At 49.5% G+C, this 26,808-nt stretch overlaps 1 protein-coding gene across 5 annotated transcripts in view; it reads right to left on the bottom strand.

Annotated features, from left to right (window-relative positions):
- Window positions 1–3,574: 3,574 nt before the first annotated feature.
- CTBP2 (C-terminal binding protein 2) overlaps window positions 3,575–26,808 on the bottom strand; it is a 133,618-nt gene continuing 110,384 nt past the window's right edge. For all 5 annotated transcript variants that reach the window (XM_038141525.1, XM_038141528.1, XM_038141526.1 and 2 more), the window contains 8 exons: window positions 13,365–13,519; window positions 11,683–11,827; window positions 9,644–9,850; window positions 8,845–9,059; window positions 8,309–8,439; window positions 7,331–7,458; window positions 6,642–6,759; window positions 3,575–5,116 (listed from right to left, as the gene is read on the bottom strand). In XM_038141525.1, coding sequence (XP_037997453.1) covers window positions 4,936–5,116; window positions 6,642–6,759; window positions 7,331–7,458; window positions 8,309–8,439; window positions 8,845–9,059; window positions 9,644–9,850; window positions 11,683–11,827; window positions 13,365–13,519 — 1,280 coding nt within the window. In that variant the 3' untranslated portion in view covers window positions 3,575–4,935. The remainder of the gene's footprint in view (window positions 5,117–6,641; window positions 6,760–7,330; window positions 7,459–8,308; window positions 8,440–8,844; window positions 9,060–9,643; window positions 9,851–11,682; window positions 11,828–13,364; window positions 13,520–26,808) is intronic.

Below are 26,808 nucleotides of genomic sequence, written 5' to 3' on the forward strand. Positions count from 1 at the left end.
CTGGAAGAGAAGCTAAATTTACACTGAGTGAAATGATTTGTTTCCTGAAAAAGCTTTTTGGGGTTTTTTTTGCCTTTTTTTTTTTCTTCTAATAGTTAATAGATTCCTTTCAGTATACATAAGGATATTTATTCAGAGAAGTGACCTAAAAGATTTTATTCCTGTGAGCGTACACTAAACAAAATTGTGTGAAATCTGAGAACTTGAACACAATTGAGAAGTTAATCTTGTCAAAACTCAGTCTTGCTGTGTTACAAATGATATAATTTTTATCATTTATTCTTTGATCACTCAAACTTTGCTGCAAATGAAAAAACACCTTTTTAAAGGTTACTCCTCGGTCACTAAATCTAGTGAGAATCCACTTGGCAGTTCTAATTAAAAAGAAGAATCTATGCTCAAGTTGTTTAAAAGCACTGTTATATATTTCTCAGTATGTAAACCTGGGAATTTCTTGCATGTTGATTGATGTGGCCATACTTAAACTTATGTAAGTTCCTAAGACTGTAAGTTCAGAGTATATTCTCCAGTAGAAATTTTATTATATTTGATAACTTTAGCCATGTAACCTGTAATGGATAAAGTTTATCTAAAAATCTCACTGAAACACTAAAGGTTAATGCCAGTTTTTACATATACAGTGCAATTCAGGCTGTCTTGAAAAGCACTTTTGATGGTGTGGTGGTTGAACAAGAAATTTTGCCGTAGATGAAATTGTTTTAATTAGAATTTGGAAAGAAGCCCCATAGCACCTATTTTTATGTAGTTCAGAGCTATGGAAACCCTGAGGAAGTTGCTGCTTTTTCTTCCAAATGCTGCTTAGATGGTGTTGAAACGTGCACAACTCCTACAGAAACTTGGTGATGACACCGAAAGTAAAGAAATAATGAAGTACTGTATTAACTTTGCAATTCTCCCGTCCTAGATTCCACTGAGGTTTATTATGTCTTCACCTTTTTTGGCCGTTAGATTTCCTGTGCTTGGTGCATGCCCAGATTTCCAGGTGAAGGATCAATGCTGCTCTGCCACGTGTGAGGGACCCAAATTCACCACCCAACCCCAGACACTCCGGGGGTTCTTCGTGAGCACACGGTCCTGGTTCAAGTTCCCTTTCTAAATTGGGATTTTTTTTTTTTATCCTTACCTTGCAGTGAAATCCTTTTATACCTTGTCTAGCTGAGGATGTAAAGCTTTTCTGTCAGGGGAGCTGAATGCAGGGTAAGCTGGGATGAGGATTTCTGTGCCCTGAGCTGGCGTGCAGCGTGTGCTGGAGTGGTTTATGTGTCGTGCTGTGACCATGGGGGTCCTAGCTCAGCCAGCTTGAGGAGCTCTCAGTGGCCAGACCTGTAAGTTCAGATCCCAGCCCAGCCCTGACCAGCTGCCCTGTGGACAGAAGGAAAAGCCCCTAATCCTGTGGGCTGCTGAAGGAAAACCCCGATTCATCTAATGCTGTGGAATTTTCACCTCCCACCCATGTTTGTTTCAGGGAAGCAGAGCTTCCTTGTCCCGAGGGGAGAATTACCAATGTGAAAGTCTACCTTGAGCCAAACTGGCCCAGCTCTCCTGCCCTCTCTCCTGCTGTCCAAGGGCAGCCTGCATTGTGCCCCTGTCCCCCTGCCCTCCCCCAAGCAGTGGAGTCCCCGTGGTCAGCTCAGCTGTTCTCAAACGCATGCACCGATGCATCTCTCACTGCTCTGACAGGACAGTCCTGGTACTTTGGATCACTTGGCTTCCTCGATCATTATTGTTTTGTTCTGATGTGCTGTACAATGGTCTGTTCAGGTTCACATGCTTCACGGGCCCTTTGGGAGCTGGTGAAGTGTCTTTCCAGAATCAGAGTAATCCAAACCTCCTGTACTTGTAGATTAAAGAGCTGCAACCCCCGGCTTCGTGCTCGCACTGCAGTCAGTGTATGTCAGTGGCTCCTCAATCACACACCTGAAAGTTTACAGACACTGAGAATAACCTGCACACGCTCCCTTGCAGCTTGGCAGCAAGTTCTGCACTTTCAGCCATGAAAATATATATAAAAAATTGGGTTTCTCAATGTTATTTTCCTCATATATTGCTCAGAGTGGCACCCGCTTTCCTAGCACAGAACTTAGCTTTTCATTGCTACCTCCTTTACAGCTGGTCAGGATTTTTTTCTGGTTTTATTTATGACTTCCACAGTGAAAATCCCTGTATTTCTTTTGTTTTTAATCTATTAAAATTTAGTCATTCTGGAGTCTTTCAAAGTTCTGCTGCATGGCTTATGGCAAATACCCCTGAGTTGCATTTCCTCCATTACCCAGGTTGGTTTATATGTGTGGAGACTTTTAATTTCTGCTTTTCCTTTTCCCCCCTTTTATTCAGTAACTTCCCTAATACCTTTTTATAAGGTTTTATTTAGTGGTTGTCACCTTGAAGCTGCTTGTTTTGACAGCTACTTTGACATCTCTGGAGTTCTCCCTGGAGAAAAAGATGATTATCCCAAGAGAGCCTTCCTGTCTGCCTTCCCTGAGCGGGACAACAGCAGCATGGCTCTGTCAGCCACAAACCTTCAGCAGCAACTGTTCATTTCCAATTTCTTTGCCCAGTAATTTTCCATTTGGGAGCTGCAGCTCCTGGTGCTTTGGCATCTCCCAGCTGTGATGATACTCTTCGCCTTCTGCTTCCACGGCTCCAATCTTTGCATGTTTTGCTGGTGTTCTCCCTGCAGGCACTTGTAACCTTTGGAATGGCTTAACCTCTGCTCCCGTTGAGCTTGTGGCACTTGTGGCCTTGCTTTTGGCTGAAAGGGAAGTTGGGTGTTGGATGAAAGCTCCAGCACGTTCTGAGCTCGGAGTCACTGCTGGCACACGGAGCCTGCGGCGCAGGGAGGGACCGGATTATTGGAAACAAAGTACCAGGGCTCGTTTATTTTTAAAACAACTCTAAACCTTAACATCAATTAAATGTTTTCCTCTTGGTTTTGATGGTCATTTTGGTGTCTCCCAAATACTGCCCCTGTATCTGAGCTGTTTTATCCCCGCTTCTCACAGAGGTCACGGATATTTCACTGCTGGGCTGTGCTGAGCACTGACAAGGAGCAGTCACTCTGTAACAGGTGACCTCTTGTTTGGATGTTTGAAGCTGGTAACCAAGTTTTCAGTTTAATTTTAAGCAAACAAAATACAGAGTTTTGTAACTTGGACACTTTGGTTTCAGCTTTTTTTAGTCCCCACCTGACTCCCTGTGTGTGGCACTTGGACACAGTGGGAAAGAACAGTGGAAACAAGAACAGACAGGCCTTTTGCCCAGTGAGGCTCAAAGCCAGCAGCACCTCTTGAGCACTTTTTTGGCTTTATTTTCCAATGGTTTGATAATGCTTCAGCTCTTGAGAATGTACAGAAAATGCTGTTTGAGTTGTAGCTGCCTTTGTACTAAGTGGAAACCCACAGTGATCTCCATCACAGAATGGTCTGAGCTGGAAGGGACCTTCCCCTCCCACTGGACTGTAAATATGCACCAGGTGTGACCAGAATGATGTTTCTGTACCTTATGGTTACCTCTCAGTGTCTCCAAGCCCCAGATTGCAGCGAGAGCTCTTGCCTTTCAGAAATTATAGAAATTTTATCACTTTTTATTGAAAACTGCACTGAACGCTAAATGTCCACCTTTACAATAAACAAATACAGTAACGGTAACACACTAAACCAAAACATACTGATAGCCATTGGTTTCTTTTTTGTCTGTTTGGGACAGCTCAAGATTTCTTTTTTTTTTTCTTTTTTTTTGTCACAGAAACAGGAATGTACCCATACAAAGGCTCAAAACAGGCCATCTTTAAAAACAAAAGGCGGTGATTCACAAAAGACTATGAATATAACATGTAACTAGTTGATACAAATCTAATAGGATTTGTTAAAATCAGTCACATCTAATAACACATCTTGAAGTGTTCTTGTATAAAATATCACGTGAAGAAAAGAAGACTTTTATCAATGTCTAAAAAAGTGGATTTTGTTCATAGACAGTCTGACAAGTTACCATAAAAAGTGTTTCCTGAGACATAAGGAAATGCAACATTATTCTTGAACCCTTTCCAGCTCAAGACTTTTTCCACTTGATAAAATAGCTGCAGATTTAAAACTGAGAAAATATATCTGAGTACAAATAGTGTGTGAAACTTAATACTTTCTTCTTTTTTTTTCCTTTTTTTTTTCTTTTTTTTTTTCTTTTATTTTTTTCTTGCATCATTGCAGGGCGTAGGTGGATGCACAGCTACTTTATTCAGTGTATTGGGCAGAGAAGAGACTGGCAGTTTGGTTTTCCTTAGCCTGGGAGGGCAGTGGTCACTGCCAGGAGCCCTTTCTGCCCTTCCCATCCCACAGATCCCAGCTGGAATGGCTGGAACTTAGACCTGGCAGGAGAGCTTCTGTTACACGGCACTGGCCACTGCAAAAAGGAGGAGGAGGAGTATTTCCTTTTTTTTTTTTCTTCCACTTCTAAGCCAGGACTGCTGCCCCCTGTTAGGAGAGGTCACCAGATGCAAGAGAAAGGAAAGGGCTGAAGCCACACAATGGTTTCTTGTTAACTCTGTAAAGATGGCTTAATTCAGTGGCCTGGACACAGTGCAGGAGCCCTGTCCTTCCCAAGGAACTGAGGGGGGAAAAGAAATTCATTTTTATTCATGTGATTGATGCACAGATGAAGGAAACTCAACACACAATAACAGAAGTTGCTCATTAATGTATCACATCCTAGTTTTCAGCACTGCAGGGAGCAGGTGACTTCTCCAGGGCTTCTCCCCAGTCTTGGCTGCTTTGTCGGGAACACTGGAACATCAATGATGCCTCTGTCCAAAATCAACATTACAAATTTCGTATCAAATTCTTCTCTTTTAGTTCATGTATAACTTCTTTTCCAACGTCTCTTGGTCCTAAGTTTATTGAATGGTTTTTAAATTATCTGCTATTGCTCGTTGGGGTGTTCCCTGTTGTCCCCGTGTTTTGTGGGCTGGTTGGGCGATGGAGCTTGGGAAGGATGTGCCACTGTGGGAAGGTTGTGGGTGACAGGGATGCCTCCAGGAATGATGCCCTCCATAGCTGCTGGGATTCCTCCTGGTGCCACACTGACCATTCCAGGGGGATACCTGGCAGAGGGGACACAGAGAGGCAGGTTTGTCACAGCACAGCTCATCACACCCCCGTCAGCTGTGGAGAAAGCACAGCAGAGAGAGAGATCCCACTTCCCTCCTGCAGCCAGGTTTGCTTTTCCCTTTAAGTTGCAAGGGAGAGCTCAGAGTTAAACATCCACTGCTGTGCCTTGGGTAAGTGTCCTCTGCTACACCACCAGGACTGCAGCTTGTTCTGTGCCTTCTCACAGCTTGCTGCACCGTGGGGAAGCCCTTCTCCTTTGGAAATTCGGGTAAGGAACCATCTGGAATGTTCTCTGAAAGCTGGTGTGCTGACCCCATCGTCCCTGCGTGTGAATACCTTGAACACCTACGCCTGGTTTGTAAATTCTCCCTGGAGCTGCATCCTCCTCGTGGAACAGCGCAGCTCAAAGATGGGATCAGATGTAATCTAGCTTTTCCAAGAGCAGGAGGAATGACATTCCAAGAAACAACAGTGAGTTTGAAGAAGGAGAATAATAATTATTTCTTCAGCTGTGATGTGGGGGCAATGAGGACAAAACCATGGGGAGCTCTGTGGCCATGTGAGGCCTGAGGGCTCCCGCTTCCCTGCAGCTCCACTCCTTGAGGCAAGGTGGATTGGGAAGCTGGGAGGGGAAGGGAATTGCACCTGCCTGTGAAGGTGGTGAGCTCAGCCAGCTTACAGGGGCTGCAGCTGCAGGGAGCTTAGCCAGGCTGGAGCTCCCTGCAGAGACAGGTTAAGCTGGGAAGCCAAGGCTTGTCCTCAGGTGCTGGCACTACCCACGTGTTTGGGAACGAGAGTGGGAACAGGGGCAGGCTTTTGCCAGGACTGGATGTTCTGCTGGTCAGAGGGAGCCTTCACTGCCCGTGGCCTGCATGGCCCAGGAGCTGCCAGGAGCTGTCCTGGGGCTCTGCTGCTGGGTGACTCTGGCCTGGCTCTGCCTGACATGACCTGCAGGGTATTTTGTAGCTCAGAGTATTTTTGGCAGCGGTGATACTCTGAATGAGCCCATGCTCCAGCTCCTAGAGCCTAATGTCTCCTACCAGCACACTTGGAGCCATCTAAGCAGAGCAGTAAGGAACCCTTAATCTCGGATTAGGTGGAAATTGGGTCACCTGACTACAGCCCTATATTTGGAGCTTTTCCCCTGGCTCATTAACCTACCTGTGAGCTGGGCCGGGCTCACAGAGGCTGGACAGGAGCAGGACAGGAGCACAGAGCTGCTGCTGCAGTTCAGAAGTCACATCCAGCTTGTGGGAGGGCCCGGGGGGGTCCTGCCACTTCCAGGGACGCTGCCCAGTGACTCCCAGCCCGCAGGGATGCAGGCTCTGGGAAGGGAGGCTTTACCCACCCTTAGTGTTGGGCTCAACCCCATGAGTAACACCCGTGCTGTGAGGGCTGGTCCCCAGGGAGGGGGTGACAGCAGCCGGGGTACCCGGGTGCCACCCTCGCTGTGCCAGCCCTGCCGTGCCAGCGGCCCGGGTGCTCCCGGTGTCCCGGTGCTCCCGTTCTCCCGCTCACCTGTACGTGGCACCATTGAGCTCGGGATGAATCGCCTGCTGGTCTATTACTGACCACGGGGCCGTCGTGACAAAGAATTCCTTATTCACGCAGTTCCTTAGGCTCTCCGGGATGCGCCCTGGAGTTGGGGAGAAAGGTGAGTCCGTGTCATCGCCCTCTAAAGAGCTGCAGTGCTTATAATTCCACTGTGTCTGTCAGTGTTAAGGGTGGGAGGGAAAAAAAATCCCACATTCCTTGTTTCAGGAGGGTGTTTGGGCTGTCCCGAGGTGCAGGGTTGGAGACCAGTTTCCCACCCTCACTCCCAACACTTGGCTTTCAGAGGAGCTGTTTCCTTAGGGGAAGAGAAGAACTCTTCTGCTGCAGTATTGTGCCCACCACCTTGGGAATTGGCTTTGGAATGCAATGCTGTGTCTGCACCACTGTGTGGGTCAGCACCAGGAACAGGAGCAGCAATTACTGCTTCCCTGTCCTGTTCTTCCCAGTCACAGACACCAGTATCTGCCCATTCATTAAATAAAACCAACACAAAACCCATCACCCAGTCACGACAAAACAGGGAACTTTGGGTTCTCAGCTCTTTTACTGGGAAGCAAACTGGGGTTAGATCCCTTTCCCATGGGCAGGGTGAATCCTGTCTCTGCTCCTCCAGGCACGCAGGGAGCCAAGGCCAGCAGCCCCAGGGTGGGTACCTGTGATCGCACGCCGGATTTCGGTGGCAGCAGCTTCTCTCATCTCTAGGGACGCCTGCTCGCTGTACCAGGCTGTGTGTGGGGTGCAGATCAGGTTGGGAGCATCTTTCAATGGGCCTTGAGCAAAACTGGGAGCAGGGGAAAACAAACAGATTAATCAATGTTTGAACAAAGAATGAAAGATGAAGAGCAAAAGGCCTGTGGCCTGCCCTCTGCATATGCAACACTCCTTCCAAGGGCAGCCTGGATGGGGCTTGATCAACCTGCTCTAATGGAAGATGTCCCTGCCCACGGCAAAGAATTGGAATTAGATGAGCTTTAGGGTGCCTTCCAGCCCAAATCATTCCATGATTCCCTAGCCTGATGGTCCTGCCAGCCTAAAATAGCCACAGAAGTGCTGGGGAGGAAGCACAGCTTCTGTGCAGGGCTCAGAAAATGCAGGCTTCTGAAAATGCACCAAAAAGGAGCTGAAATACCAACCCATGGAGTGGCTGGGCTTAATGCTCCCATGGGAATAATGTTTGGGGGTGTCTGCAGCAGTGTGGGGATAAAGGGACAGGGGTGGACACTGGGGTTCCCCTTGTGTAGGAGCAAACTTTTTGTTCTTTAAATATTTCTGTGGTGAGAGAAGCTGCACTCCCAGTTACATCCCAGCCCTTCCCAGGCTGCAGGCAAAAATGCCCAGCACTGAGTGCAGTGAATTTGTACTCAAGGGCTGGTGAATGTTTTGGGTTTTTTCCTCAGCACAGGCTGGGTTCTTGTTCCAAGCTCCCCGCGTCCCTTTGAGCACACACAGCCCCAGTGCTGGACTACAGCCGACGGCTGCTGCAGGGTGACAGCAGCAGGACTGTCCCCCGGGGCTGGGCAGCGTCACCAGGGGCAGTGACACTCAGCGGCTGCTGGGTACCCCCGGCTGTGCCATGACACACGGTGACACCGATGCCACCCCGGGGCCGGCCCCGCGAGCCGCAGCGTTACCTGAATGGTTCCGACTCGTGCACGTCGAGCGCGGCCCCTCGTATCCGTCCCTCCTTCAGGGCTTGGGTTAAGGCCTTCTCGTCCACCAGCCCCCCGCGGGCCGTGTTCACCAGGAACGCCCCCTGCCTCATCTGCCGCCGGCCCAGAGAGGGATGGGGTCAGCCGGGTGCATTGACCCCCTCCTGTCCTCACCCCCCACCCTAGGGTGCAGCAGCATCCTGCTTTTAGTGCTCCAGCCCCAGAGCAGCCCCCATCCCGCTGCACGTGGATTTTCCATGGGATCTCCATCTCTGGTTGGAGTTGGCAAACAAAACCCACCGTTGCCACCACCTCTGCACCACAGGGACGGGGATCATTTACCTGGCAGGACACTGCTCCCCCTAAACACCGTGGGGAGACACACCTGGGTGCAAACCAGCTCTTCTGGAGCTGCTGGCTCGCTGGGGAAGCTGAGGGATCTGTGGCCAGCTCCTGCAGTCAAGCCCTGCCCACCACCGAAGCTCTCCTCGGCCGTGCACGTGAGGTGAATTAATTACCTGCTTAATCGTGAAGTCGTTGATAAGGTGGTGGTTGTGTTCGTTGAGGTTGCAGTGCAAGGAGACGCAGTCGCTCTGGTAGAGCAGGTCCTGCAGGGTGTAGACCCGCTGGACGCCCAGGGAGCGCTCGATGCCGTCCTGCAGGTACGGGTCATAGAAGATCACGTTGAAGCCAAAGGCCTTGGCTCGGACCGCGACCGCCTGCGCAGTGCGACCTGTGCCAAAGGGAAGGGACAGGGCGAGTTAACTGAGCCAAACTCCCTGTGTCCGTGAGGCCGAGATCCCAGCAGGACCTGAGGATTGTCCTGCTGGGCTTCCCAGGCATTCCCGTGCCTTGCCTCAGTTTCCTCATTTAAACCTGAGCCTTGCCTCAGTTTCCCCATTTAAACATACTCCTTTTGCCACTAATTTGCTGATCCCACCTCTAACGCTGAAACTCTCTACAGCTGTGGCTGAACTTTAGCTCTGTTTTACACACTGTGCAGGCCAGAGTGGCTCAGGAAGGCCAGGTTGGTGTAGCTGTGGCTCAGGGATGGGGTATTTTTGGGAGAGGACAGCAGCACTACTTCTAGAATTGTGGTCCCTCTAAAACACCACTGTATTTCACCAGTGCTCCTCCAAGGACTCAACCGCAGCTCACAAACAGCTCCTTCCCCAAAAACCCACGCGAGATGCCCTCCCCATTTCACACCGATCCACTGCGGTGGCTCTGGTTTTGCAAACGCTCCTTCTGGGCCCTTCCCAGGGCAGCGCAGAGGCGCTGAGCCCCTCAGCAGCGGCCCGCCCTCGTCGCACGCACCGAAGCCGATGAGGCCGAGCGTCTCTCCGCGGATGCGGGCGGCTCCCGAGGCCACCTCGCGGATCTGCTCCACGCTCTGCACCCGCGTGCCCTCGCGCAGCGCCTGGTACAGCCACGTGTTCCGCCGGTACAGGTTGAGCACGTGGCACACGGTGGAGTCGGCCGTCTCCTCCACGGCCGCCGAGGGGATGTTGCAGACGGCGATCCCTGCGGAGGCCACACACACAGATCACAGCCCTGCCAGCTCCTGTCCCCTGGCTAAGGGACCTTTCATGGAATGGGGTCACTCCCAGCCGCCCTGCCCACGAGCTCCTTACACTGGTATTAACTCTGTGCTCCTTAAACTCCACGGATGATGGTTCAACCCCATCATCCCATGTTGTGATGCACTATATAGGTATTTAGACATGATTCCCCTTCCCCTCAGATGGTGTATCCCTCGGATAAGGTGGTCTGTCCCCTGTAGCTCCTCCCTTTGCCCCTCCTCACTGGTGTCCCCTTGGCTGCGGCCTTCCATCCCCGCCTCCCATTCCGCGGGTAAAAATGTCCCTTGGGTTTGGAGCTCTTTCTCTTTTTGCACCTGGACGGTCTCCAATCCAGATGTCCCTTTCCAGCTAATAAACAGGACATCAGAACCACGTGGACAAAGAGCGCTTCTCGTCCTTTACTTCGTCCATGTAGGATCCGTGCGGGCTTAGATCCCAAGCTAGCTGGGGGGATTTACAGCCCGAAACCCACCAGATCCTTCAATCCCATTCTGGGGGTGTCTTTTAATGGGTCCAAACTGGTGCCCAGCCCTGCCCTGGCACTGTTGTTTAGGCACTGGTCATTGATTGACTGCACAGTTTAAAAACCACCTCATGGAAAGCAATACCAATTAAACTTTACGCTACATTTGTGGGGAGTCATTACATTTTCTACTCGAAACCACATCATTTGGCCACCCAATTTGCCAAGTAAAAAAAGAAGGATTATACTGCAGTATCCCATTACTTTATTCGTTATATCTTTCCTTTCCTGATGTTCACAGCCACAGAACATTGTTATAATGGATAATAACAATAAGAGTTAAAAACACGAAGAAACCATTACACTGAGGAGACACTGTTCTCCTCTTGAAAAAAAGAAAACAACTCACTATATTGAGAATTGCTTTTTTTAGGAATGACTATTTGAGACTCTCTTATCGCAATTATCTCTGTGAAACAGCTCAGGTGGAATGGCTGTTATTCTTCACTTCCCCAGAGATAACCTTTAATACACATCCCAAACACCACTGCAGGGCTGCTCCGCAGGCTGAATCTTGGGATCAGATGAGTAAAGCCTGCTGTAACTCAGCTGCTAAAGCCAGGGATACAATTAAGCTCCTGGAGTTGGGGGTGTGCAGCCAAAACTCTCGGTGACCACCCAAACCAGTTTGGAAACTGGGTGGCCCCAGCACTGTCTTACAACATGACCCTCCCTATTTTTGGCAATCCACACTAAAAGCCCTTTTTAAGTTCCTGAGGCACCTTTGATGAAATGGCAAAGGAGGTGGCAACAACCCAACACACAATTCCTGCTCCACCATCCAACACAGCGCCTTCCCAGCGGAGCGGGCATGACTCAGAGAACCAGCTCAGATCAAGAGACTGATCTTGCTTGACGAAACACAATAAAACACCCTTCCTCCCATTTTTCTAAAGCTCTATCAACTCTCCTCCTGTGCCAGAAATAGAACAGCCATACAAACATCCAGTGGTATGAGGGGGCACCTGGAACAGTGCAGGAATGAGGGATTCAGACAATTTTATCATGGTATGAACCCAAAAGCTGCCTTCTAAAACTGCACAGTTTTGTTCACTTCATGGTCAAGTTTTCTTGTCATAATATTCTCTGTGCGCAAAAAATGTGAACTGCGTAACTTTAGGAGATGAATGGAGGTCCTGCCTGGAACCCTGCTGTGCCAGCATGGTCCCACGGAAGCAGCAGATCCTTGTGCTGATTGTGAAGGACTGGAAGGACAGGGGAAGGAGTCAGGGTGCAGAGCTGGCACCTACCGAGCTCCCCGGCGGCTTTGATGTCGATGTTGTCGTAGCCGCTGCCTATTCGGACGATGACCCGCAAGGCCTTGAACTTCTCCAGGTCCTCCCGGGTCAGGGTGATGGTGTGGTACATCATGGCCCCCACAGCTTCATTCAACACCTGCAACAAACACAGCAGTCAGGAGCCACCAGCACACCTGGGGGGACGCCTGCAGCTCAGGAATCAGGAATACGAGCCAGTGAGTTGGACATTTTCACTGCTGACCTGCTGTCTGAGCCAGGTGTCACCAAACCCTGCGGGGGTGTGACCCACCAACAGCTTTGGGAATGGACTGGGTGAATGTCTGAAAATGATGATGTTACATCTGAGAAGACCAGGTAGATGAAAACCATGTTTGTCTCTCACCTGGACCCTTTTCCAGGTGGTTATCTGCAAACCCCTCTGCTTCCAAGCAGCAGTAATTCTGCTTTTGGAAAGGAATTAGGTGTTGCAGCAGTGTCTGTTGGGGTTGAACGGGACTGTGTGACACTCCTAACACCTCCACCTCCTTGTGCAAGTGAAACCCTGGCCACACCAGTCACACCTACCTTTCCTGGCTCTTCTCAAGGGCACCTGAGAAGCTCTGCAGAGGCTGCACAGTCACACAGGGCTGGGCTTTGTCCCCTTCAGGGAAGATCCAGACCTTCATTTGTCCTCCCCGTAACCTACCTCAGTGCTCCAAAAACCCAAGACCCATCCAAACTCCCCAAGCCTGGCTCATCTATTAAAGTCTCACAAAAAAACTCCCACTCTCCTTCCCCCAAATTTAATATCTGCAAAGACCAGCTCTGATGCTATTTGTAATTCCTCCTTCCCAGGTCTTGGAAGTGATTTCTGATCACTTCAAACCTCATTTGAGGTATCTAAAATAATACATTTAAGGGAAGTATTTACATGCAGTTGAGCTTCCAAGCAGAAACACTCATTCACACTGCACGGATCTGCCTGAATGACTCCCAAGCCTCCTCCACTCCCCCTGGAGAGGGAGGAGCTGCTGGAGGTGCACCAAGCACCTGTGAAGACCCACCAGCTGCAGCTGGGGTGGTGTCAGCAAAGCCACAGCAGCAGCACCACGGACTTCAAAACACATGAGAAACGTTAATAACATTGATGTGAAAAACCTGATGCAAAGAGATAAAGTGACTTTTTTTTTTTTTTCCAAAATAACATCTGGCTTCTGAAACAGCCTGAATGAATTTTAATCTGCAGTGGCTTCTGTTGATGTTATCTGCTGATTGACTCAAAGTGCAGCTTTGTACACTTTCTGCTCAAAAATCAAACAATCACAGACTGGTTTGGGTTGGAAGTGAGCTCATTTTTCCAAACCCCTGCCATGGGCAGGGACACCTTCCACTATCCCAGGTGCTCCAAGCCCTGTCCAGCCTGGCCTTGGGCACTGCCAGGGATCCAGGGGCAGCCCCAGCTGCTCTGGGCACCCTGTGCCAGGGCCTGCCCACCCTTACAGGGAGCAATTCCTTCCCAATATCCCATCTATCCCTGCCCTCTGGCAGTGGGAGCCATTCCCTGTGTCCTGTCCCTCCATCCCTTGTCCCAGTCCCTCTCCAGCTCTCCGGGAGCCCCTTCAGCCCCTGGAAGGTGCTTTACAGACATGGAAGAGCCAGGCCAGACCCCGCTGCCCCCAGCCCGCCCACCTCACCTTCTCGTGAATCTCCTGAGTTGATTGTGCGTCACAGAAGGCCACGGTGGCCAGGTCCTTCAGGATGGGCATCTCCACGGTGCAGTCCCTGCCATCCAGGAGCGCCACCAGGGGCCGGGGGTGCATGGGGCCGTTCATGATCTGCGGGCGGATACCTGCGGGCACAGCGGGGTTTGCCCTCAGCGGGTGTTGCAGCAGCCTCCTCGAGCCAGGCCTCATAAGCTCTCAGAGGTCTATAACACACCCAAGACGGCTCAGCTACCCTTGGAGGCATAAAAATCAGCAGGACGGCTTCTGTTGCAGTGTTGGAAAGCAAAAAGTTTAATAAAAGGCAAAATAACAAACAGAGAAACCGATCCAGGTGCAAGAGGATTTTGCCCCTGGTAAAAACACCTCACAAAAGCAATTAGTTTCTTTGTTCACTCCTTTTTCTAGTTGATTGCTCAGGCAGGACTTTTTGGCTTCTGTCTAATTAGCTGTCCTTAAGTTTGGAGTTTCCCATGTCCTATAAGGTATCTTTTCACATAATCGAAGAAAGAAACTTCTAGCTTCTTTCCTTTTAAGAAAACAAAAGATAGTTTTGTCACTCTGTCAACAAGAGGCACACTCCTACAAGCGGGGTCCCTGCCAGGGGAGGGGCAGCAGCCCCTGGTGACATCCTGGTGACACAGCAGGGCCGGGGTAAGAGCAGCAGGGGCTGAAGTCTGCCCAAGGGACTGGAGCACTCCCTGGGAACACAAATCCCCTGATTTGTTAGGGAATGGCTTTACCATTCTGAGCACCTCAGAAAAGCAAGTCCAAACAGGGAATCACTCAAAAAATGGAATTATTGGAAAAACATGGAAAGAGCAGGACACTGAAGACCTCTTCAGCACAGAAGGTGCTGCTGTATTATCAGCTACCAAAGGCTCCACGGGAACAGCAAAGCTCATCTTTGTAAACCCAACATTCTCCTCTGAGATGAGGAAGGAATTGATCACCACCAAGGGCCACAGAAGGCTGAATTTTATATTCTATTTATTGCCCCGCTGGGGATTACCTGGCTCGTTTTGGGATAAGTCACTTAGAAATCTCTACACCTCCCTTTCAGTGAAGGTGTTTGTTATATTAGAACCCTATGAAATATCTCAGGTGCTTTTCTCAGCTGCCCAGGCAGTTTCTGGGCAGAGCACAGGCGAGGGACCAGGTGCTCTGGGTACAATGTGGTGCTTTATTTCTGCTGCTGCACCATGAGGTGGCTGGAGCTGGAGGGTCTGGGTTTGAGTCTCCAAACCCTCACAGAAGCAGCTCCAGCTCCTTACCAAACCCCACTTCTGCACAAGAACCTGCCAGGGCTACCAGCCAACATCCGTCTGGCCTTGAAATGCAGTGGTTGTGCTGGTTAGGGGAACAAGCCCAGGGCCTGGCTGAGGGAACTCCAGGGGCTGTTTTGGGGTATTTTGTGGGGGAATCTTCCCCAGCTGATGTGGGTGTTACAGACATGGGCACTGCTGGCCACAGCCATGAACCCCAGACCTGTGGGCACCAAGAGCGTGGTCCCTGCCACACTCACACAGCTACACCCATTTTACATGGGAAAAAATGACTCCATGGAAACAGGCAGGTTAAATGGAGCGGGTTTAGTGGCTTTCCATTCCTTTTCTACTGAGTGTGCTTACAGAAATGAAGAACCAACTAACCCAGCAGACCCGACTGAAGGCTTTCAGCATTGCAGGTGGGCGCTTTTGGAACTGGTCCTTCCCTCCCCCTTCCCTACTGAGGCCTCCATTAGTGGAAGTAATCCATTATGTTTGCCTGCATTTCATCCAGATGGGAGTGCAAGTGTGTCAGTAGGCAGGGTAGAGTGCCGAGACGATCTGGATAAGGGAAAGAAGCTTGTGATAAGCAGATAAGCAAGAATAAAAACATGGCCAAATCTCCGAGCGCTTACACAATCCCTCTGGGCAGCACTGCACCCCAGCTAGATTATTTTCTCAGGTTAACAAGCAAGTGAATTATAACACTGACTTAAATGCTTTCTAATGTGTATGATCTCCAAGGCTTAGAGCATCACCTGCCAGCCTCACACCACAACTGCAAACTAAAAGGGATCTGATGCAGGGCCAAGGTGGCCGTGGTTGTTCCAGTGGCCACCAGCCCTGTCCCCAGGCTTGGAGCCCAGTGCCCACCAGAACCAGGACCATGCTCAAGGCAGAGCAGTGGGCACACAGAGGTTGGAGTGGCCTCCCCTGAGTGTGGCAGGTGGAAGATGAAACCACAGGTTATCTGAAACTTTGACATTTAATCCAAGCCCCAAAATAACGGGTTTATTATGCTGCCCTTACATAAGCTTCTTTGAAAGTCAAACGAAACACAGCTTTTTTTTCTTCCTTTTTTGTTTTTTTTTTTTTTTAAGCAGCATCTGTGTCTTTGCTTGGGATTAGGGATGTAATTGTGCATGATGACACAGGCTTCTTAGGCACGTCACCCTTGCCCACACACTCAAGTGCAGTCACTGAGGATGAATGTGGCTGGAACCCGTGAGGTACTCACAGGAACTGCTCTTGTTTCTCCTACTACTTCAAGGAGGGAATTTATTTCAGCTCGACAAGGAAAGTTCCGAACCAAATCAGTACAGGATGAAGTGCATAATGTATGGAAATTAGGTTTTAATGAAAACCATTGGCAGGTTTGTAGCTTAAACCATGCTGTTTTCCTCGCCCACCTCTCCTGCTGCCTTTCCACCATCCTGCATCCAGGAACCGTCCTGGTTCCCACCTCGGCACAAACACATCCAAACCAACACATTTGGGCTGGCAAAACCAAACCACCCGGCTCAAACACCACGTTTGTTCTGCAGGGAACTGCTCCACTGAGAACGAGGTATGCCACAGATCAGAAAGTAATTAAACAGCAGCCACTCCTCCTGAAATTGTGCTAAAACAGCGCAGCCATTAACCCTTTCACTCTGCCAAACCGAGGGTACCACGCTGTGTAAGCCACGAGCATCCCTGCGGAGCTGGGTACCAGCTCTCCTTGGGGCTGGGGTGGGATCAGCTCTGCCTCCCAATTTCGGTGCCTCCCAATTCCAGTGCCTCCCACGCCATCTGAAGCTGATTTTTGCCGAGAACCCCCCCAGCTGTTCCTGCAAAGTTGGGGCAAGTATTGTTCAATACATTTTTTTTTTTCCAGGCATTTTCAGCCGCCTGCGGGGCCTGGCCAGCAGTGTGGGGAGAGCTTGCTAAGAAAGAGGGAGAGGGGGAATTGTTTACTGGGGGGGGGGGAAGAGAAAAAAAAGAAGAGGCAAAAAAAAGCAAGGTTTTGCAGCCACAGAGAACTCAAACTCCACCCAGGCACTGCTTGTTGCACGCAGCCCCGCGTATAAAGTGCTTTTGTTTCATTTTTAATACACAAAGCCTGCTTGTCCTTTCCTGCCGCTCCTCCCCTTTGCCACCCACTTGTATCCGATCCCAATGGCACCCCTGCCAAGAGAATTAGGGAGTGCTCCCTGCTAAATGGCAGCCTTTGTGTGACCGCAAGACGGCTGGTACTATCTCACCGAAACAAAAGCAGAAGCCATTTGCCTAATTCTTATTAATCTCAGTTGCCTGCGCCATGCAGCATTAAAATAAAATTAAAAAAAAGGAAAACAGAAAAAAAAAGGCTTTAAACATGTTGCCCTGCAGTATATAAAAGTGCATCAAGAAGCGATCCTGACACTCGCCTGAATTACCCGCTCACAACCAAGTAGCTACAGTTTTACAGTCAACTACACACTTTATTAAACAAACAGAAAAGAAACAGGAAATTTCCCCTTGCCTGGAAAATGTTGCCTCCACATTCTTCTTCTTATTAAAAACCACACATGGCAGTGGAGGAGTAGGGAGGGAGGAGGAAGGGGGGGACCCACACACGATAAAATACTACCACTTTTCAGTGCGTTGCCTCTCCTTTCGTCTACGAGGGGGTATCTTCAAACAAGCGATCCCGCGGCCCACAGCTGCAACATCTCAAGACAAATGTCTCTTTGAACACGGAGGGAAAAGAAAAGGCTTTTGTCCTGAGCCCCAGAAGAATGGTCTGAAATTGCGAGAGGAGTTACAGTCACCTCTGCGCGGCTCCCAACTCCTCAGAGCACTCCCTCCAGACTTTGCCGAAGCTTTTAACTAATCGTAGTTCTTTCCCAGCCCTTGAATAAAATCATGTGAGTGCCAGCCAAAAAATCTTATGCTATGCACACTAAAGGGTTTGTATATGTCACAGTTGCTTTTCCCCCTTCCACTCCCCTCCTCCTATTGACTTGCACATATGACGGGGTTTTTTTCGAGTTGTCTCAAATGGATTTAATCTGTGCCACACTGCTTTTTATGTTTGTTTGGGTTTTTTTGTGTGCGTGGCTTTTTCTTTTTTTTTTTTTTTTGACTTAAAAATGAAACATGCCTTTCTTTCCATGCAGAGCGTGGCTACAGAAAAAGGCTGATAGCCTGGAGCAGCAGCACCTCGAAAACAAACACAAAGCACTGGGGAAAGCAAGGGCTGTGCTGATCTCAGCTGCACCCAGAACCCAAGGACCAAATTCTTTCTCAAGGTGTGAATCAACTGATTTTTCAGCATCAGAAATGACACTCGATTGCTGGCAGGATTCTCATCTTCTTGGACGCGTCCATCTCCTGGTCCTGCCCAGTTTGTCCCAAATAGGTAAAAGCAGCCCCACGTCACTGTTTGAGGGGACGGCTGGAGCGTTGTCAGGGAGGTTTGGTTGGGTATCAGGGAAAGGTTCTTCCCCCAGAGGGTGCTGGGCACTGCCCAGGCTCCCCAGGGAATGGTGACAGCCCTGAGGCTGCCAGAGCTCCAGGAGTTTGGACAACACAGATGCCCAGGGTGGGATTGCTGGGGTGTCTGTGCAGGGACAGGAGTTGACTCAATGATCCCTCTGGGTCCCTTCCAACTCAGGATATTTTATGACTCTATAATTGTCATCCCAATCCCCCACTCTGTCAGGAGTGTGCAGGACACTGCTGCTGTGCAGTGAGAACGAGGGCAGGCTGTCCCTGTGCACTGCCCCATCCCCAGAGCATGGCTTGCAGCAGCTGTTGGAGCAGTTGTTTCTCCCTCTTTCCAGTTGCCTCTGTCACTGCCAGCAGCACCAACAGCTACGGACAATCCCCATCCAAGAAATAACAAAACAATCTGCATCTCAGTCCTGTTGGACACCATCAGCACTGCCTCTCCACAGTGTTACTGTGCCCCCCTTCATCCCCATCCTGCTGGCTCCAGCAGCATCATCCTGGGGCACACACAGCCCGCTGCAGATGGGTCCTGCCCGCCCTGCAGGAGCTTCAGGATGCCCAGGGCAGTCCTGGAACTGGAGGAGGGGGCAGGAGAAGGGAGCACAAAGGTTCATTATCTGGAGCTGGCACTGACTTGTAACACTGACATCAAAAGCCCTGTCAGTCTCCCTAAAATCCAGTCTCTGACTACAGGACAATGGGATTTAGGCACATCTTTCTCTTGAGTATAAACCATTGCTAAAACACTTGAAATTCCCCACAGATTTGCTGTCCCAACCATCACCTCTGCATTACAAGCTGGAGAGCCAAGGTCCCAAGGTGCCCTTTTAGGGGGGCCCCACTCCCTGAAAGCAGAAAGGGGAGTGGCAAAGGTGCCACTGAATGACTTGTGAGGATGGGGACATTTTGGGAAAGCACCGTGATGCTGCAGGACCCACAGGACCACCCTCCTCCACCACAACGCGCTCACCAGCAATGTTCTTTCACTCAACATTTCCTGTTAAAAAATGCTTCTGATAATGAATGCGTATGCAAAAATGAAACAGGACATAAGTCTTATCTCTTAGAAAGAAGGGGCAAAAACCCAAACAGATATTTACTGTTTTTTCTAACTACAAATACTCTGGAGGCACTTGGTGCTGTGCAGACAGAAGCCACACAAACCCAGAGCATGTTTAGAAAGTGACATCAAATAGATATTTTATAAATAATCATAGATTGTTTTGCATTTTTAAAGCAAAGCATCTTTGAGGCTGCCAGGACCCAAGCAGGGAAGAGTGCAGAATCCTCTCCTTCAGTGGAGACCCAGGTGTTTGAGCTGCTGCTGGAGCTGCAGGCTCACAGCCAGGGCTGCTGAGGGGAACACGATGATGGCAAAGGGGAGGCAACTTCCAGCCCACTGGAAAAACCCACAGCTCATGGCAGTCCACTCTGGTGAGGGAAACTGTGGTTCAGAGAAACTCCTGAGCTCCAGAGAGATGGGCAAAGAGGCAGCAAGGCCCAGCCTGCCCTGCTGGAAAGGGAAAAACTCCTGCCTGCTCTTGGGAAGAGCCTGTGCAAAGCCCTGACCGCTCAGCCGGTTTCCTCCAGCCAGCACACAGGAGCTGGATTTTGGCCAGTTCCCTTTCCAGATAACTTTCCAGGGTTTCCTTGAAAAAAGTATTTTTAAAAATTCATGTTCCCATATAAAACAATATCCTTATAAGCTGATCCAAGCCCCGTGGCTTACAGTCCCCAGCTGAACCACAGACACGGCAGCCACAGAGAAATGCTCAGTTCAAACAGAAATATCCACGGTATTTTGTTATTCTTATTTGAATTACTCCTGCAGGTGCACACACCAGGAACACCTCCTTTTGTTTGTCCCCATTAAAGCACTGGGATACCCTGCTGATGCCATGGGGATGCAGCCCTGGGGCATGAAAGCCAAAGAGAGGCTTTGCAAAACTCTGGAGTCTCTGAAATCATCTCTGGGCTGAACTAAATCTCCCCCAGGAGCTCTGTCCATGCAGCTGCAAGGACATGAACTGCTGTTAATGCAATGAAAGAGTATTAGAAGAGTATTGGCCTCTGCTATCTATCAAAACGTGGCTGTTTGGGTTATTCCCACATTGCCAGGTTGGTAAATCCGTGTCTGTGAACACCAAACACCAAGGAGGGGCTTCAAGAGGAGCTAAACAAGGTCCCACATCAAACTCCTAATGGTCACACAAGGGGATGGGAGACAGGGGTGCCCAAGGGCCATGCAGAGACCCTGAGAGGGGGAGTGCAGAGCAGGGCATGGATGGAGGGGATGGCAAAACCAGGGAGGCAGAGGGAGCTGCCAGGGCACGGGAGAGGCAGAGCAGATGGGAGAGGCCATATGGGGTGGTGAGGGAGGGATGCTACCAAGAAAGCTAAAAGAAGCACCTGGGAGAGAAACTGCTCTCTCAGAGCAGCTCAGATTCCTGTGTGCTTTTTCTGGTTTTTTTTTTGTTCTTTTTTTTTTTTGTTTGTTTGTTTGTTTGTTTTTTTCTGTTTTATTTGGGGCTTGTGTTTGGTTTTGTTTTTTTTTTTTTGGTTTTTTTTTTTTTTTCTGTTGTTTTTGGGGGTTTTTTTTGGGGGGGTTGTTTGTTTTTGTTTTTTGGTAAGAGGGGGATGGGAGAAAAAGGAGAAAAGCTCAGTTAGGGTTTGTTTGGTGGTTATGATTCAGACACCATACGAACCCTCAAACTGTCTCCCTGCCCAGGGCTGAGCTTTGCAGCTTATATTATAAAAAAAAGCCATGGAGAAAGTAGCAAAAAAACCCCCCAATAAATTCCCTTTGAGTATGCTCCATTACTAAGCCCAGAGTGGAGAACAAATTGTATTCCTGGTGCTCAGTGGGCAGCTTTCCTGATTTTATCCAGCACTCTCTCCTGTGCTGCACTCAGCTGCAGGATATATCCTCTATTTCTCATGGGTGGGATGCTCACCTCCGAGCCACACATTCCAGCCACATGGAATGATGCACCAGGGACAATATCCCACGCCAGCTCTCCTTTGGGTCCCTCCCTGTCCTCTTTATCCATTTATCTTTTTCCATCCAAACAGAAACAAAGTAGAGCAGTAAAAAACCAAATGAGCTGCTCCAGGAAACGGACAGCTTTCATTGTTTTGGTTTTTGGTTGGATTTTTAGGTTTTTTTGATTGAAAAGATAAAATAAATAAACCCAAGGAGAAGGATGCTGTTGCCAGGGGAGAGCTGCTGATATTGGCCATCTGGGCAGGAGGCTGCTCAAACTTCAAATTGCCCTGAGGGATTCAGAGGCTGCAAAGACGTTTTGGAATATGAGATATTGAAATCAAGGCTAAAGATGAGTCTGTCGACTTGCAGTGACAGCCCTGGCATGGGGACAGCCTGAATTCTGCTGCCTGAGACCCCAGCAGAGCAGCAGCCAGGCTGTCCACAGCACAGCAGCACTGAGGGGTGCAAGCCTGCCTTCAGCACACACACAGATACTGACAGCCCTGTGGCTGAGACCAGAAATTCCCTCACATTAAAGAAAAGGTGAAGCATTAAAGCAAGCACTTGGATCCAGTTTTGGGAAGTGGAAAGGATTCAATCCCACCAGCTGTCCGTGTGCCAGCAGCACCTTTGGAACTTGTATTTGCACACTGATAATGAGAGATTCTGAGTGGAAAACAAAGAAAAGGCAACACTGGGAGCTAGTTGTAGGAATTAAAGGATGCTGCTAACCACTGTCATCAGTCCTTCCTACTATGCTGGACAGAAAGTGCTCTCAGTCTTTTAAGCAACAGGGCTTCCTCTGAGCATCTCTGCTTTGCTGCTGGCTTTCCTGAGATCTGCTGGACGTTTAGATCCCAGAAGAGGCTCGAGACAGCCGGGGAGGAGTTTCTGTCTCTGGAGAGACAGGCCTGCTATGCTGGGGTGGGAGCCTGGAGAGCCTTTTGGAAGATAAATCCTCATTCCCATGTCCACCTGAAGCTGTTGTCACCTCAAGTCACTCATTTACAGCCAGAAGGGGCATTCCCCAGGGATCCAGCCCAGGCTTTACCTCACACTTTTTCCATAAGGGCAATGGGGGAGCCTTCAGTGAGAGCCCAGCCTGACTTCAGGAGCCTCCCCAAAGCCATTTCTGGCCAAGCCCAGAGTGCCAAGAGCAGCTGCAGCTGCCTCAGCTCCTCCTGCCCTGCTGTGGATGGGCCAGGGAGCACCTGGGGCAAGGCATGACTGCAACCCTTCAGGTCCACCTGCACCTTCCTCCAAAGGGTTAAAAACCACCAGCAGTGAGTGCAGCGCCAGGCAGCCAGGGGCACAGAGGCTGTCCCTGCACTGTCCCTGAGCCCTGTGAGACACACCAGGAGCACAGGGGCTGTCCCTGGGCTGTCCCTGAGCCCTGTGAGTCACACCAGGGGCACAGGGGCTGTCCCTGCACTGTCCCTGAGCCCTGTGAACCACATCAGGGGCACAGGGGCTGTCCCTGAGCCCTGTGTGCCACACCAGGGCACATGGGCTGTCCCTGGGCTGTCCCTGAGCCCTGTGTGCCACACCAGGGGCACATGGGCTGTCCCTGAGCGCCACACCAGGGGCACATGGGCTGTCCCTGGGCCCTGTGTGCCACATCAGGAGCACAGAGGCTGTCCCTGGGCTGTCCCTGAGCCCTGTGAGTCACACCAGGGGCACAGGGCTGTCCCTGGGCTGTCCCTGAGCCCTGTGTGCTGCCAGGGGCACATGGCCTGTCCCTGGGCTGTCCCTGAGCCCTGTGAGTCACACCAGAGGCACAGGGCTGTCCCTGGGCTGTCCCTGAGCCCTGTGAGCCACACCAGGAGCACAGGGGCTGTCCCTGGGCTGTCCCTGAGCCCTGTGTGCTGCCAGGGGCTCCTCCACAGCTCTCTAATGCCTGCTGGCCCCTGCAGGGAGAACCCAGAGCTCACTGCAAAGCCACAGGTCCTGCCAAGGCCTCGTCCCTTCTAAGGCCTCCTAAAATAGCTGCTGGGCTCTGGCCAAGAGCACGGGGCCAGCTGGAACCGTCTGTTCAGTGACCCCACTGCAAGGTCACCCCACACCAGGGCTCAGCCACAAGGGGAACGCCGCAGCTGAGGCCACTGGACCTTTGGCAGCTTTCTCCTCTCTCCCATCCCCACCCCTCTTCCGTGGCAGAGAGCCAGTGGAGGAACCCTCAGCACAGCCAGGAAGCCCAAGTACTGCCATGTTCCCACTGCTCCTGCTTTTTTGTGTCCTAGTTTCTTGCTTCACTTTTTTCCCCGTTTCTTTCCCCATCCCAGCCCGCACCCCCAGCTGCTCTGTGCTGTCCCATCGCTCTTGGAGGAGTTTGACATCAGTTCCTCTGCGAGCAGAAAGGATGGTGCAGTGTGTGAGCAGGGGAACAACCCTGGGAGGTGCTGAATGGCTGCAAATCCCACTCATTTCCCTGAGATAAACACCCTCACTTCCCTGCAGCACCGGATTACAACTAAGTGAGAAAAACCCCCTAAACACCAACATTCAAAAGCACTTAACTACAACTTACTTGCTATTAAAGTTGATTTACTTTCACAACAAAAGCTTTACGGGTCTATCATAGGATTTTATCATGGTTGCACTTAAAAAAAAAACAAACAGGGCACACTTTCCATTGCTGCTGACACTTAAAGCAGCCCACAACCATAAAAACAGAGCAAACAAAGCTCGGGCTTGGCAGTGACCACCAAACCCCAGCTGCTCTCCTTTGTATCCTTCAAGAACAGTGTAAGGAGGAGGCTGATCACCTTGTGGGGCTCAGAGCCACCTGGCCTGGCTGAAGGTGTCCCTGCTCATGGCAGGGGATTGGACTAAATGATCTTTATAAAGGTCCCCTCCGACCCAAACCATTCAGTGATTCCATGAACTCCAGTATTTTCTGGTTCAACTAATATTGAAAAACACTGGTTGCACCTCAGGCAGGATTTCCCAAGCACCACTGCATGAAGAAGACAGAGCTCTAAGTGTGACATCCTAGAAAAAATATTGAAGAGAAAATCACTTCTCCTTCAACCCATGTTCCCTAACTAATATATTTGATTATTTTCAGTATTGTTGTAAAGCTGTCTCCCGAGATACATCAGGAGAATGATGAAGGATCCCACACTGTGCTTGCAGCCACCTTCCCAGAGGAGCATTTTCTGCTGGGGAGTGTGACAGGAATGGGGTGACACGGGGTCCAGCAGCATCTCCTGGCCTGACATCTCCTCTCTGAGCCACCTGCAAGGCTGCTCACTCATCTGGGAAAAAAAAAAAAACAACAACCCAAAACTACCCCTGAGAAACCTCAATCTCTTTATCCAACTTCTCAGAAAAAAGATTTTAGAGATGCCACACAATACAGCCCTTTTTAGCTATCTGTGCCCCCAAGCCATGCATTAATACAGCTGAGACTAAGCTGGATTGAGGGAATTTTAAATTGGTCAGCTGGATGATGTAGAAGACTATCAAAAATTATAAAAAGAAGAAAAAAAAAGAAAAAGAAAAGAAAAAACCCACTCAAAAATGAAAAAAGAAAACAGCACAAAACTGAATTGCAAGCTGGAGATTTCATGAGGTCAGGGTGAGCACGCAAAACCTCTCACTGGAAAGCTTATTAATAATAATGTCTTATCTCCTGGAACAGCAAAATTACCTTAATTAATAACAATACACAGATTGTTTACAAACTCAGGCATCTCAGAATATTATCATTTAATCAGTTTTTTAGACTGAGGAAAAAGAAGTGGTGTTCAGAGCAGGGAACTCTGTATATCAAACTCACCCTTCTGACTTTGCAGAGCCTCCCTCACCAGTAACTCCTGTGCTGGGGCACCCTGAAGGTGCCAAGGGCCTTGTGGGAATTTCAGGAAGAAATGAGAGTGTTACCATGGGCGTGGAGATTTTGCACAAAATGAGGTTAAATGTAGAAATTTTGTAGAGTTTCACTGAATCACGGAGTCATTTAGGTTGGAAAAAACCTTGAAAATCATCAAGTCCAACATTTCCCAGCACTGCCAAGGCCACCACTAATCCATGTCCCCAAGTGCCACATCCACGAGGCTCTTAAACCCCTCCAGGGCTGGGGACTCCACCACTGCCCTTTGGTACACAGATGTCATGTTCCTATGAGTAAACTTCAAGCCAGTAAAAAAAGTCTTTTGTAATTCAGGGCTATTAAATCTTTCTTGAAATGTTTAAATCAAATTAAACGAAATGAGATTTTTTCCTTTTGTAACTTGCTTTTAAATTCAGTTCTTTCAAATATCCGCTGAACCTTTTGAAAATTAAATTTATTTTACTTTTAATGCAATGTGCAATTGTGGAGATCTGAGGAAAAGCATGTGATCCCAGAAGCACGTGGGGTTTTTCCTAACTACAGAAGTTGCTCTAATAAAGGATATTATCTCCCCCTGCAAACCTTGTCTGGCTTCAGTTTTCCAAGCTGAATAAAGATAACAGAAAGTTCAATGATTAACTTTCCCATTCTCTACCTTCCCTCTTTATCAACCTCTTCCTGGCCACCAGCATTCCCGCCTGGCTGCAAAACATGGGCTGCAGCTCTGGACAAGAGCCTGTGGACCCAAACGGACTGGAACCAGCCGAAACTCTCCCAGAAATTCCCAAATGACTTTTGGGATGTGGTTTCTCTTGGTACAGTGGACAGAAGCTCTGAGGAAGGACCCAGGAGGAAGCTGAGGTGCTTCTGGCCACCCCGCCTCACCTTCTCAGTGTTCCCAAAGCTTTGGAAGCTGAAGCAAACCCCTCCAGATCTGCCCAGCTGGGCTGCTCTGGGACCCAGGAATGGCTGAGAACATACCAAACATTTTTCCTTCTCCCTGACCCTCAAACGTTCTGTGGATTAGTGATAATCCCCAGCCACACATTTCACATCTCAAATTGAAACAGGGCACTTGGGCAATGCTGACTGAACACCGTCACCAACGCTGTGACACCAAAGTGCCCCTCCACCCTGTGACCTGCCATGTGGCAGCACAAGAGACGCTCACCCCATCAAGGGTTTCCACATGGGGTTTTCCTCTGCACCCAGGGTGGGCTGGAGTCAAAGCAAGGTTAAACTCTCGTCATTTTGTAAATCCTGCCCCTGAAGCTGCTTCGTCTCCTCCTCTCCCAGCCCAGCCAGAGGGCCCTCAGCCCGGTCAGCTGCACGTCAGTGCCTTCTGGTTTATGGAAAACCATGTTCAATGTCCAAATATTGCACAGATCCTTGAGTAATAGGGCTTATAACTTCCCTAATTTATCATCAGTGTTTAAAATAGCATCACTAATAAGTCATTGTAGTTGAAACATTTGTCTTAAACCAGAGCTATTTAAACGACGATAATCTAGAAAGATCTTTGCTAATCTGCTCCATCTTTGAGCAAAAGAAACACACACTCCCTGGCTTTCATACTAAAACAAAAATGAGCATTGGCAGAGCAAGCAAAATCATCTACAAACACAAATCAACCTTTTCTCCTTGGGAGCCGGAGTAGCCCAAGGGATAACGGCACGATCACGCTCCTGATGGATTTATACAGCACATTTCATCTTCATTAATCCAGATAACTCACTGGCACATTCTTATTTTTCAATTCCAAGAATGATGAGCTATTCCTGTGCTACAGCAGCTCAACACCCATCTCTCCCCTAAGCACTTGGGGCTGACCATCACCCTGGAGGTCCAGGGATG

Source organism: Motacilla alba, chromosome 6 (assembly GCF_015832195.1).
Source record: "Motacilla alba alba isolate MOTALB_02 chromosome 6, Motacilla_alba_V1.0_pri, whole genome shotgun sequence".
Taxonomy (NCBI): Eukaryota; Metazoa; Chordata; class Aves; order Passeriformes; family Motacillidae; genus Motacilla; species Motacilla alba.